The following is a 14,353-nucleotide window of genomic DNA, read 5'->3' as shown; positions in this document are numbered from 1 at the left end:
GTTTATTAGATTTTGTATTGAATTGAAACAGCTACTAAGGAGTATTCATTAAGTGTTATATGCATAGATTACTGTAGCTGTTGTGAGTTTTTTTGTGTTTTGTAATTGATAACAAATTCTTCAGAAACATTTGTTTTTATAAAAGTGCCAAAGAAGTCTGATTATTCATACAACTGAAGGCTCTTATGCTCATCCTTGCCAAATTCCACATAAAAATTATGGGTCTGGTGAGCTCTATATTACACTTTGGAGTTTATAAGCCCTGGCTCATAACAGATTGCGGGTTCGTCCGGGATAAGTCTATATTTCGTGATTGGGTTGGCTTAGTTAATTTAAAGACAGTGAGGGGTGAGCATATTTGTGTTTGCTTTTCAGGTGCTGTATTGAAGTTTAAATAGGGTGTGTGGATAATGGCTCTTTCAAAGGCTCAGAAGTTTTGGGGGGAGGAGAAGGTCACACAAAGTACATTACAAATAGTGACATAGTCAAAAATCAAAAAGGGCCATAGTACAGGGCACAGTGACTGAGGAGAGCTCAGTGAATAGGCCCAGTAATACGAAAAGAAATCAAACGGGAAGTAAAAACATAAATGGAAAGCGAATCAGCATGTTATTACATGAAGGTATGTGTCCAACAATAAGAAAATCAGGAGAAAAGTTAAAAGGGAAAATAACTTGAGAGAGGTCACTGATAGAGGTATTAAAATTCAAAACGGAGGTATAAAAGCCAACATGAGGGTAATTAACTGAATGTTCATAGTATTCGGAATAAGGGAAATGAGTTGATGCCACAAATCATCGTGAATGACTATGAATTCATGGTGTAGTAATCCACGGGAGGCAGGAGTTCTGTCACCACACCAATATTTATTTACAATAACGATATTACAGGAGCAGCTATACACAGTGCTGCTAGCAGTCCAGTCAACTTAAGACTGGCTCTCAAAGCCTACACAGGTGATTATATGGGCCCCCTCAATGAGCTATCATTGAGGGAGCTCATACTCCAATTGGCCAACCAATAAAGCCAATTGGAGTTCATTACACATGGCCATTACTGAAACATGGTTAAAGGATGGTCACAACTGGGAGTTAAATATCCAAGGGTGTCAAACTATTCGGAAGGATAGACTGGATGGTAAGGGAGGTGGTGTAGCTCTGTTATTTAAGGATGATATCCGGGCAGTAGTGAAGGATGACATCGGTGCTATGGAGGATAAGGTTGAATCCATTTAGGTGGAAATCAGGAATTGTAAGGCGAAAAAGTCACTGGTAGGAGTAGTCTATAGGCCACCAAATAGTAACATTATGGTGGGGCGGGCAATAAACAAAGAAATAACTGATGCATGTAAATGATACAACAGTTATCATGGGGATTTTAATCCACATGTCGATTGGTTTTACCAGGTCAGTAAGGCAGTCTTGAGGAGGGGTTTACAGAATACATCCGCGATAGTTTCCTAGAACAGTATGTAATGGGACCTGCAAGGAACAAGCGATCCAAGATCTGGTCCTGTGTAATGAGACAGGTTTGATTAATGATCTCATAGTTAGGGATCCTCTTGGAAGAAGCAATCACAATATGGTAGAATTTAAAATACAGATGGAGGGTGAGAAGGTAAAATCAAACACTAGTGTTTTGTGCTTAAACAGAGCAGATTACAATGGGATGCGAGAAGAGCTGGCTAAGGAAACTGAGAGCAAAGACTTTATGGTGAAACAGTTGAGGAACAGTGGAGAACCTTCCAAGCAATTTTTCACAATGCTCAGCAAAAGTTTATACCAACAAAAAGGAAGGACGGGAGAAAGAGGGAAAATCGACTGTGGATATCTGAGGACATAAGGGAGAGTATCAAATTGAAGAAAAATGCATACAAAGTGGCAAAGATTAGTGGAAGACTAGAGGATTTGGAAATATTTAGGAGCAACAGAAAGCAACTAAACAAGCTAGAAAGAAGAGTAAAATAGATTATGAGAGTATGTATCCTCAGAATATTAAGCTAGATAGTAAAAGTTTCTACAAATACATGAAACAAAAAAGAGTGGCTGATGTTACGGTATGGGGGGAATTGTGGGTGTTATGGGGCTGTTAGTTGCATATTACTGCTTGTTGCTATACTTGTTGTTATATTTTTATATTTTCTGTAAAAAATTCCAATAAAAATTATTTTAAAAAAAAAGAGTGGCTAATGTAAATATTGGTCCTTTCAGGACGAGAAGAGAGATTTAATGATGGGAGATGAGGAAATGGCTGAGGAACTGAACAGAGTCTTTGGGTCAGTCTTCACAGTGGAAGACACAAATAACATGCCAGTAACTGATGGAAATGAGGCTATGACAGGTGAGGACCTTGAGATGATTTTTATCACTAAGGACGTAGTGATGGGCAAGCTAATGGGGCTAAAGGTAGACAAGTCTCCTGGCCCTGATGGAATGCATACCAGGGTACTAAAAGAGATGGTTATGGAAATTGCAAACGCACTCGTGATGATTTACCAAAATTCACTAGACTTTGGGGTGGTCCCGGCGGATTGGAAATTAGCAAGCGTGACATCACTATTTTAAAAAGGAGGTAGGCAGAAAGCGGGTAATTATAGGCCAGTAAGCTTAACTTCGGTAGTAGGGACGATGCTGGAATCTATCATCAAAGAAGAAATAGCGAGGCATCTGGATGGAAATTGTCCCATTGGACAGAGGCAGCATTGGTTTAGAAAAGGGCAGGTCATGCCTCACTAATTTAGAGGAATTTTTTGAGGAAATTACCAGTGTGGTAGACAATGGGGAGCCAATGGATGTGCTCCATCTGGATTTCCAGAAAGCTTTTGACAAGGTGGCACACAAGAGGTTGCTGCATAAGATAATGATGCATGGCATTATGGATAAAATAGGATTAATGGGTGTTTCTCTGGTTGGCGATCAGTGGTTAGCGGTGTCCCTCAGGGATCAGTGTTGGGCCCACAATTGTTCACAATTTACATGGATGTTCTGGAGTTGGGGACCAAGTGCAATGTGTCAAAGTTTGCAGATGACACTAAGATGAGTGTTAAAGCAAAAAGTGCAGAGGATACTGGAAGACTGCAGAGGGATTTGGATAGGTTAAGTGAATGGGCTAGGGTCTGGCAGATGGAATACAATGTTGAAAAATGTGAGGTTATCCATTTTGGTAGGAATAACAGCAAAAGGGATTATTATTTAAATGATAGAATATTAAAACACGCTGCTGTGCAGAGGGACCTGGGTGTCCCAGAGCATGAGTTGCAAAAAGTTGGTTTACAGGTGCAACAGGTGATTAAGAAGGCGAATGGAGTTTTGTCCTTCATTGCTAGAGGGATAGAGTTTAAGTCTAGGGAGGTTGTGCTGCAATTGTATAAAGTGTCAGTGCGGCCGCACCTGGAGTATTGTGCTCATTTTTTGTCTCCTTACCTGAGAAAGGACGTACAAGTGCTGGAGGGTGTGCAGAGGAGATTCACTAGGTTAATCCCAGAATTGAGGGGGTTGGATTATGAGGAGAAGTTGAGTAGACTGGGACAGTATTCATTGGAAATTAGAAGGAAGAGGGGGATCTTATAGAAACATATAGCATTATGAAGGGAATAGATAGGAGAGATGCAGGGAGGTTGTTTCCACTGGCGTGTGAAAGCGGAACTGGGGGGCATAGCCTCAAAAGTAGTGGAAGTAGAGTGAGTTTAGGAGGAACTTCTTTGCTCAAAGGGTTATGAATCTATGGAATTTCCTGCCCAGTGAAGCAGTTAAGGCCCCTTCAGTAAATGTTTTTAAGCCAAAGATCGATAGTTTTTTGAAGAATAAAGGAAGAAAAGGTTATGGTGTTTGGGCAGGAAAGTGGAGCTGAGTCCACAAAGATCAGCCATGATCTCATTGAATGGCGGAGCAGGCTTGAGGGGCCAGATGGCCTACTCCTGCTCATAGTTCTCATGTTCTTATGTTCTAAATCAAAGCTTTTAGAATTAGCAAAAATATTACAGGTAACATTGCCTGGTAGAATACAGAACACAAAAGTAATTGCAGCGGTAGCTGAGCATTTAAAATTGCCTGAGATATTGTCAGAATCATTGGAAATGGCAAGAATTGAATTCCAAATTTAACAGCTTGAACATGAAAAAGAATTAAAGCAGTTTGAATTCAAAATGAGGGATGAAGAAAAAGAGAGCGTGGAAAGGGAAAAAGAAAGACTCGCCCTCACAGAACAAGAAGCGAGAGAAAGGGAGGTGCAGATCAGAGAAAAAGAAAACGAGAGAGAGGAAAAAGAACAAGAGAAAGACTTTGAACTTCAGAAACTGTCCTTGAAAAGTGAACATCAGTTAAAATCGGCGGAGGTAAAGTAAAAAGTACAGTCTGACGATAGTGCTGAAGATAGTGAGAAAGCGTAAGAGCTTTGTAGTCAATGGCTTGGTGGGGATCTATTTAAATATGTCAATCATTGCCAAGGCTTGATGAGAAGGATGTCGAAGCCTTTTTCATTTTATTTGAAAAGGTGGCTAAACAAATTCAACATAAAAGTTATAGGTCAGGTGACCTTCATAATACACTTTCGTATTTCATTTTTTAAAATCTTTTTTTGGCATTTCTCATATTTATAAACAATTATATATATATCTATATACACATCACATTTTTCTTACCCACATTGATTAACTTTATTCTACAGAAAGGTTTATTTCGTCTTTCTTTTAATTGGTCCTATATAGATTTTGCTGCCCTTTGGGTCGGTCTATATTTCCTCTCCCTCCCACCCCTTCCCCCTTCCATTGCGTTCTCCCCCTGTCCCTTCCCTCTCTCCATCCATTGGCTTCAGCTGTGCTTTGCTTTTATTTCCGGTGGGGGGGGGGGGGGTGACCCCCTCCCTCCTCTTTTCTTCTTTATGTGGTTTCTCCAACCTCCTTCCATCCCCCCCCCCGGTCGCCCCCGTCCCCCCCAACCTGTTCCTCTGGGTTGCGCAGTCCTTTGGTTCTTCATCTCTCTTGGTTTTTTATTTTTAGCTTACTCCTTACTCCTCATTGCTGGCCTCAAACAGGTTTTGGAACAGACTGAAAAACTGTCCCCAAGTATCTAGGAAGCCTTCCTTGGATCTTTGGATGGCATATTTAATCTTCTCCAGGTGGAGAAATTCCGAGAGGTCAGCGAGCCAGTCTGCAGCTTTGGGTGATGCTGCCGATTGCCAGCTGAGCAGGATTCTCCGGCGTGCGATTAGGGAAGCGAAAGCAAGGGCGTTGGCCCCCTTCCCCATGTGTAACTCTGGCTGCTCCGATACCCCGAAGATTGCCGCTATTGGGCATGGCTTCACCCTCACCCCCACAACCCTGGACATTGCCTCGGAGAAGGCTGTCCAGAACCCAGTAAGTTTTGGACAAGCCCAGAACATGTGGGTGTGGCTGGCCAGGCCCCTCTGGCACCATTCACATTTATCCTCCACCTCCGGGAAGAACCTGCTGATTCGGGTTCTTGTCAGGTGCATTCTGTGCATCACTTTGAGCTGCATTAGGCTGAGCATGGCGCAGGAGGAGGTGGAGTTGGTCCTGCTCAGTGCTTCAATCCACAGTCCCCACCCTACCTCTGTCCCCAGTTCGTCCTCCCATTTTTGTCTGGTCTCGTCCAGTGGTGTTCGAGCTCTGTCCAGTAACTCTCCAGATATTTTCCCACATAGCCCCCCCCTTCCATGCTGCCTGTGCCTATCAGGTCCTGTGGCAGCATGTTTTCTGGGATCCCGGGGTACCCTCCTGTCTCTTTGTGGAGGAAGTGTTTTATTTGGAGGTGTCTCATTTCCTACCCTTTTGCTAGTTTCCACTTCCTCATCAGTTCGTCCAGTGTCGCCAGTCTGTGCCCTATGTAAAAGTCCCCGACCGTCAGTGTGCCCCCGTCCGACCTCCATCTTTTGAAGGTGGTATCCAGCATGGCTGGGGGGAATCTGCGAATGCCGCAGATGGTGGCCATGGGGGACATTTTAGTTAGCCCGAAGTGTTGTCTCAGCTGGGCCCACGTTCTCAGTGTGGCCGCTACCACTGGGCTCATTGTGTATCTTGCTGAGGAGGATGGGAGTGCTGCTGTGGCCAGGGCCCGGAGGGTCGTTCCATTGCAGGAGGCCTCCTGCATCTGGACCCACTCTCTGCCCGGTTTGTGTACCCTGCCTAGTGATAATACTGTAGGTTCGGTAAAGCAAAGCCCCCTTTGATTTTCCTTCTTGCAGGGTTGGTTTGAGAATTCTCGGATTCTTAACCCCCACACAAATGCCATGATTCAACTGTCTACATTTTGGAAGTAGGCCTTGGGAATGAAGATCAGTATGGATCAAAACAGGAAGAGGAACCTCGGCAGTAAGTTCATCTTGATCATCAGAACTCTCCCCGCCAGGGAGAGTGGGAGTGAGCCCCACTTTCGTCGGTCCTTTTTTACTTCCTCCACCAGGGTGGTCAGGTTCCACTTGTGGATCTGTGTCCAGTCTATGACTATTTTGATCCCCATGTATCGGAATCTTTCTGGGCTGTTTTAAACGGGAGCCTCTCTAGCTCTGCCCCTTCCCCATTTGGGTTCACTGGGGATGCTTCGTTTTTTCCCAGGTTAAGTTTATAACCCAAAAAGGTTCCAAACTCCCTGATGTCCCTGTCCATCGTGGAACTGGGAGATGAGCTGATTTCTGTCTTTGGTGTGGACTACTTAACTTACTTCTTTTAAAATTAACCCATCATGGATTTTGAGTTTGTCCTTCCATTCATCATATGGGGCTGGGTAGATGCCATCCAAAGTTTCTTTGAGTGAATCGTCAGTGCATTGGGCCAGGGCTAGACCGCTACATTGGTTTGGGACACAGTCACGGCATTTATTGGTTCTCCTACTGTGGCTGCCAAAAGTGTCTGGTACGGCTGCCAGCTTTGGCTAGGGCGTCTGCCTTGCAGTTGCTAGGGGGAGGTTCTGTGTGGCTTTTAACTTTTATGATGCCATATGTGCGGCCATCGGCAGCCTGTAGCATGTATTTCAGTAAAGGGCTGATGGGAGGGTCTTCTTATCAGCAGAGACAAAACATAGGGCTTGCTATAGGGGAGGAACTCAGTCAGGCTATTACAAATATCAGAATGTATGTTGGAGGGTGTGGGGAATAAATCTGGATGTGTGACCACATCGGCGGCCGAGGCACCAGGTGACTGGGTATTTTGAGGGCGAATTCTATCAGTGGCTGTCCCTGTGTCTCCTCCATCTAGCCACCGTAAGAAGTCTTACAACACCAGGTTAAAGTCCAACAGGTTTGTTTCAAACACGAGCTTTCGGAGCACGGCTCCTTCTTCAGGTGAATGGAAAGGCTTGTTCCAGAAATGTTTATATAGACACAGTCAGAGATGCCCCGGAATGCGAGCACCTGCAGGCAATCAAATCATCAAAGATGCAGAGAGAGAGGTAACTCCAGGTTAAAGAGGTGTGAATTGTCCCAAGCCAGTTCAGTCGGTAGGCCTCTGCAAGTCCAGGCTTGTTGGTGGGGGCCGAATGTAATGCGACATGAATCCCAGATCCCGGTTGAGTCCGCATTCATGCGTGCGGAACTTAGCTATAAGTTTTTGCTCAGCAATTTTGCGTTGTCGCGTCTCCTGAAGGCCTCCTTGTAGAATGCTGACCCGGAGATCAGAGGCTGAATGTCCTTGACTGCTGAAGTGTTCCCCAACTGGAAGGGAACAGTCCTGCCTGTTGATAGTCGCACGATGCCCGTTTATTCGTTGTCGCAGTGTCCTGCATGGTCTCGCCAATGTACCACGCTTCGGGACATCCTTTCCTGCAGCGTATGAGGTAGACTACATTGGTCGAGTCGCACGAGTATGCGCCGCGTACCTGGTGGGTGGTGTTTCCACGTGTAATGGTGGGTGTCCATGTCGATGATCTGGCATGTCTTGCAGAGATTACCCTGGCAGGGTTTTTGTCAACGACATCTTCTTTCGCAGCCTCCAACACATCATCAGCGAGGATGGACATCTTGCAAGGTCCATCCCCACACCCCCACTACTGGCCTTCAAACAACCGCGCAACCTCAAACAAACCATTGTTTGCAGCAAATTACCCAGCCTTCAGAACAGCAACCACAACACCACAAAACCCTGCCAGGGTAATGACTCAACCGGGATCTGGGATTCATGTCGCATTACATTCGGCCCCCACCAACAAGCCTGGACTTGCAGAGGCCTACCGACTGAACTGGCTTGGGACAATTCACACCTCTTTAACCTGGAGTTACCTCTCTCTCTGCATCTTTGATGAATTGATTGCCTGCAGGTGCTCGCATTCCGGGGCATCTCTGACTGTGTCTATATAAACATTTCTGGAACAAGCCTTTCCATTCACCTGAAGAAGGAGCCGTGCTCCGAAAGCTCGTGTTTGAAACAAACCTGTTGGACTTTAACCTGGTGTTGTAAGACTTCTTACTGTGCTCACCCCAGTCCAACGCCGGCATCTCCACATCACATCTAGCCACAGCCAGTGATCCTATTTTCATCTTCTATTATGGATGAGCCATCCATATAAATACGTAGGGTAGTGTCTGTCTGCTGGGTAGGTGTATGTTTGGTTTCTGTCCATGCTCTTGTTGTTTGGGATTAAACAGACCTGTGGGGTCTTTGGTGGCTATAACCTGGCACTCATGTGGGGCTCCCCCATAACGCAGTTGTCGGCTAAAAATGTGGGCACTTTAATCTTTAACTGAGGTGTCTCTACCCTGCTGCAAGTGCACAACGTGGTCCCTGGCTTACCGAGCCGTCCTTAAGGTCGGCCATCCAGCAACAATTAGGTTGAGATGTTCAGTAAGAACAGTGATGGGGTTTAGTCCAGTGATATATGCAAAGTACTGCACAGCCCAAAATACTGCGAGCACTCAGAAAAGCCCTGTTCGACTGGGTCCAATACTTGGGAGGCGTATGCTGCGGGACCTAATTTATTGTGTCCGCTCCTGAAGTAATACTGCTGAAAGTGTATGGTCAGTGGCTGCAACTTCGAAGGCATATGGTAATTCTGGGCCAGGGGCTAGTAAGGCTGGTGCTGCGGCAAGGATGCAATTTAAATCAATAACTGCAGCTGTGTGCTGCAATTCCAAATGATATTTTTCTTTAAGAGGTCATATAGTGGAGCAGCTTGAGCGGTAAAGTCATCTATGTGGTTTCTACAGTACCCTAACCAGTCCTAGGAAGGATCGGAGGGCACTCACGTTTCAGGGTAGCGGCAGGTGCAGTAATGGTGTCTATTCTCTTTTGCTCAATCTTCCTCTTCCCGTAAGTGATTATTGTACCCAGGTATAGGACTTTTGTCTTCATCACTTGTGCCTTTTTCAGGTTGACCTTACACCCTGTAGAGTGGAGCAGTGCTAGCAATTCGTCTAACAAAGCTATGTGCTCCTCTCTGTTGGTGTGCAGCAGTAAATCATTGACATACTGGACAAAGCAGTCGGGTCAGCAAAATTTTGCTAATCCAGTAGCTCGCTGTCTGTGAAAAATGGAAAGGGAATCATGGAAGCCCCATGGTGGACAAGTCCAAGTGTATTGTTAGCCTTGGAATCTGAAAGCGAACTTGTACTGGCAGGACCGATTTAAAGGGATGGACCAGAAACCATTTCTAATGTCCAGCACGGTGAGAGGTTTTGTATGCACCCCTTGTTTCATCATAGTGGCGGGGCTTGCAGGTGCGATGGGGGCTGTGAGTGGGGTGACTTTATTTAGTTCTCTGCAGCCAATTTGTCAGACGCCATGATCCATTTGGTTTTCTCATTGGCCAAATCAGTACAATCGTTGGTGGAGGCTACGGGTCTCAAACACTCCCTGCTGTAGTAGGCTGTCAATCACCTTGGGCAGGATTCTCAATTGCCTGACACCGATATCGTAATCGGCGATCAGGCGGAGAATCCATTCTGACACCCAGGTCGGGGCCGGTGCCGGTTTGACGCTGTTCAGCCATGCTCCGTCCCCAGGGAAGTGGCGTAATCGTGTTGCGCACTGCATGGCATTAGAACAGTATTGGCGCATCACTGGAAGGCCCTCCTGCGTTGATCCACCCCCAATGGGCTTAGATTCCAACCGTACGGTTGACATGTGGTTTGAGAGGTCGGGAACCCAGCATGGACTGTGTCCAGCGCTGCCACACTTGACCGGGACCCAATGCCGCTGGCTGGGGGGGGGGGGGGCATCCTAAGGGCTGGGGGATCTGGTGAGGGGTGACCAGGGGTGACCTGTGGGGTCACAGATGGCGGGTAAGGTCCGCACATGGCTGGAGCCATCTTTTACAGCGCGAACGCTGTAGGTCATCGACGTGCACATGTGCGGCCATGGACCCAGCCATTCGCCAGCCGTTTTTGGCGTGAGAGCGATTTTGCTGTTGTAAAACACCCACAAAATCTCCGTTTCGCCGTTACTTAGCCACCAAAATGGAGAATCCAGCCCCTTAGCCATCTCTGTCTCCGCCTGTCTGGCGAAACCGTATTGTTTTTGGTGTTTCAGGTCCAGCCGCTCGATTAGCACCTCCCTTGGTATCTGTCCACAATCGTGTTTATGTGTGGCAAACAGTCTTTTGTTATTTTGAAGGACTTCCATGATAGTTGGATCACTGCTAATGGCAAAGGGATCAAACCAGTATTATCCTATTGTGCTAATGTGATTTACACATGTCCTGACTGTGAGAGTTGATAGGGTTCTGCTAATCATTGCCAAATGGCAGATGCCGCAATTTACTGGCTCAAAGAAAAGTTGCACTTATTGATGAAGTCTGCTCCCAGAATGTGTTCAGCGTGTGGGTGAAGGTCAACTAATACGACTGGTGTTTCCCAGCTGATCCTCAACTGGAGCTGTGATGTTCCCTCCTACATATGCCCCGTAAATCCATTCAGTATAATAGTGTGTGTGGTTGGCCATAGGATACCTGTGTACAAATTGGATGTGTTGAAGGTAGTTCGGGAACCTCCGGTGTCCCAAAGGAATTCAACGAGGTGGCCTCTTACCTCGCCATCGACCAGGGGTCTCCCTACACTAACCCACCTGGTGTCGCAGACCCAGGCTGGGGAGACCGGGCACCGTCACTCTAGGGAGTAATATGTGGGGTCAGGCGCATAGGCGCTCACAGCACGTTGGGGGCGGCTGGGTACTTCTAGCTGCCGTGAGTGGTGTACTCATTCATACCTGGGGGCTGACCTAGCTAATGGGGCCGGTGGTCTGGGTTGTCTCGGGGGTCGTGTATATCTTGGGCGAAGTGTCCTGAGTACCCACAGTTATAGAAAATCCCTCTGTCCTCTTCAGGGGGGTGCTCATGGTGCGAAATGGATCTCTTGGGTATTGTGGTTCCCCTCTACCCTCATTCCTCCATTTGGGACCCTGGTTAGCCTTCATTGGATGCATTGTGGCTTCTCTATCGGTGTGCAGTGGTGGGTGTTTCTGGACTGATTGTTCCTAACTCTAGATAATCGTTGGAGGACCCATTATGTGTAGGTCTGCAGGATCGAAAATTAAGCAAGCTCTCTTGCCTTGTTCTGTGTGGCATGGGAGACAAGAGTTCTGGCCCATTTAGAGGAGTCTGCTTTCCTGCTTCATCTAGTCTGGAGTGTTCTAATTCTCCAGAGACCCCCCTGAAGTGTGTCCATAATCGACCAGCAAAGGCGGTTGGGGTGTTTCCCTTTCCTTAGTTTAGGCCGTCTGTGGGATTCCCTTTATTATAACCTACTGCCGTTATATGTCTGCTGCATTTCATCTAGGCCTCCCTCCCCAACATGTGGAGATGGCAGGCTGATCTGACTGACTGACTTAAACACATAACTATGAGTTTAATTTCCTCTCTCTTGTCAGTCCGTGCATTATCTTTTGCTGGCTGCTGTCTTTGAAGAAGCTATGTGGGTTAGCGGATGGCTCAAATGTTGCAATTTTGTTGTAGTCATTGCCCATTAGGCCACTTTTAGCGGGATTGTATATGTGATAACCGGGGCCTCGGCTATTCCCGACCCGTCGTTCAGTTGTTACTGGATGCATTGGTACTGGGGATGGATCCGGGGATGCAATATGTATGGCTTGCTCTGAGAAGGATGGTGACGCGGTGGGCACTGATTCTTGTGGGGGGTGAAGGTGGCGGGTCCCAACTCTCGGTTCTCATGGCGTGCATTTGGGTGTTCTCCTGTAATTCTGCCCGATCTGCACTCTCTTCCTCCTCTTCCTCTACTGTCCCGACGGACACATAAAACCGGCTTGAACCGAGAGTAGTGATTTTAATCTAGTGATTTCTCGCTGGCACTGAGCATGGTCAGCGGTTGTTTGTCACTGCTCCTTGCTAGCCTAATGGTGCGCTTTTAGTGCTGCCTGCAGGTTGGTGCACTTGGCTTCTAAATGTGTCACCTTGTTGCTCAGCCTCATCTCTGACCATACAGCGCATTGGGTGTCTTGGTCGGCTTTCTCAGATTGTGCTTGGAAGCTTCCTAAATGTACCTGGTTAGGGTTAATTTGCTTCAGGTTGTTTATTTCTCTGTCTTTATTGGTTCTCGTCTGTTCCAATTTCTGCAGTTGTGCCTTTAATATCTTTATCTCCTCCTCCTGTCCTGCCTTTAATTTCCTAACCTTTTCCTTTTGTTCCTCTTTAACTTTCTGCATTTCTTCCTCCTTCCCCTCCTGCAATTGCTTCACCTTCTCCAGTTCCTCGCGAACGGTCTTTAGTTGCGCCAAGCAGCTCACTACAAATATCGCTTTTTTTGGACCTAGCTGCTCACTTTCCCTGCACTTTTGTCAAATCATCCCAGAAGGTTTGTCCTATCACTCCGGAACCTGCTTCAGTGTTTGTACAAAATTCTGCCCATAGGGGCCACTTTATATATTCATGTATTTTCTGCTTGCATATGGGACACTTCCCTATCGCTGAACTATTTCCTGATATTTGGATACAAGGGGTAGGGAGTCAATTGGGACTGCGGGTACGGATTGTGGGCCATGTTCCGGTCATAATCCGTCTGAGTTTATATGCAATCCGGCAGAGTTTACCCTATCTTCCCAGTTAGTTGTTACATGCAGTTAGTGTACACTCCCCAAAATCAATGATTTGTCCAATAACGGAGTACAGACCTTTGGGCTCTGATTTTTTAATTGTCTTTCAATATAGACCTCCACTCCCTTTGATTTACTTGAAATCCTGGCTGTCACGTGGGGCATTGCCGTCTTAATTCAGGCTCAGGCTAAATCTCCAAGAATATTAAATTTGTGTCGGAGCAACAACGTTAGTTCTAGTCGATATTCCACCAGAGCCAGAGTCATCAATTCTGTTGCTGAACGACAGTGTGTCTTAACCCGTATAGAATGGACAAATGACTGCAAGTCTGTTTCTTTAAACAATCAATAATTATACAATCGCACTCTCAACATAAATTACACGACACAGCAAGTTCATACAAGACCGTAACTTAACTTTCAGAGTGACTGGAAAGTACTGGACAGACTTTGCCCTTTTCTGTTATCCTGAATCTTGAATCCTCAATGTTCGGTCCTTGGTCTGTGTCATAATATACACACAAGTATATGATGGTGCACAGACAGACATTGATTAACACACAGGATGACCAATGAACACACAGAATACAGCAGCCAATCACCAGACAGGATATGGCCACTATAAAGCCAGAGGGCACGAGTTTTCTCGCTCTCTTGGGATGCAGCCTCTGAGACAGTCAGAGCCCGTGAGCAACAACTAGAACATCCACCATGTGGTAGTAAGATAGTCTGGTCAGGTTAGCCTCAGGCCTCCAGTCAACTCAGCATAGTGTCAACCACATTTAAGTATGTTTCGTAGTTAAAAGTTCAATAAAATAGAGTTGCATTTCGTCAAGTGTTGGAAGCCTGTCTCTCTCACTGCTACTACACTAAACGCAGACCCAGCATACCCAACACACCAGTCTGGTCTGTTCCTGGCTCTGGTTAAAAGCAAACTACTGCGGATGCTGGAATCTGAAACGAAAGAGAAAATGCTGGAAAATCTCAGCAAGTCTGGCAGCATCTGTAAGGAGAGAAAAGAGCTAACGTTTTGAGTCCAATGACAAAGAATCCGCTTTGACAAAGAGTCATCGGACTCGAAACATTAGCTCTTTTCTCTCCCTACAGATGCTGCCAGGCTTGCTGAGATTTTCCAGTATTTTCTCTTTCGTTCCTGGCTCTGGTATTCCTTGCGTTGGCCGGTGAAGGTCACCGTTTTTCAGTTGCTGCTGTGAAGAGAGAGATTGTAGGGTTGTGCAGTATCTTTTATCTTTGTAGATTTTGCACCCTTTTGGGTGGTCCGAGGTGGGCCACCAATCAATCAATCAGGGTTCGATCACCCTGATCGATCAAGTCCAATCAAGGTCCACCACCTTGATGGTTGGG

General features: G+C 46.2%; 1 protein-coding gene across 1 annotated transcript in view; it reads left to right on the top strand.

The window, feature by feature from the left end:
• The first annotated feature begins 2,215 nt into the window (after positions 1-2,215).
• Positions 2,216-14,353, top strand: part of LOC119965406 — a 218,882-nt gene continuing 206,744 nt past the window's right edge. The window contains exon 1 of the mRNA XM_038796157.1: positions 2,216-2,340. Coding sequence (XP_038652085.1) covers positions 2,229-2,340 — 112 coding nt within the window. The 5' untranslated portion in view covers positions 2,216-2,228. The remainder of the gene's footprint in view (positions 2,341-14,353) is intronic.

The sequence above is a fragment of the Scyliorhinus canicula genome, chromosome 4 (assembly GCF_902713615.1).
Source record: "Scyliorhinus canicula chromosome 4, sScyCan1.1, whole genome shotgun sequence".
In the NCBI taxonomy this organism is placed as follows: Eukaryota; Metazoa; Chordata; class Chondrichthyes; order Carcharhiniformes; family Scyliorhinidae; genus Scyliorhinus; species Scyliorhinus canicula.
Note: the sequence above shows the minus strand (reverse complement) of the source record. Positions and strands in the feature narration are given on the sequence as shown.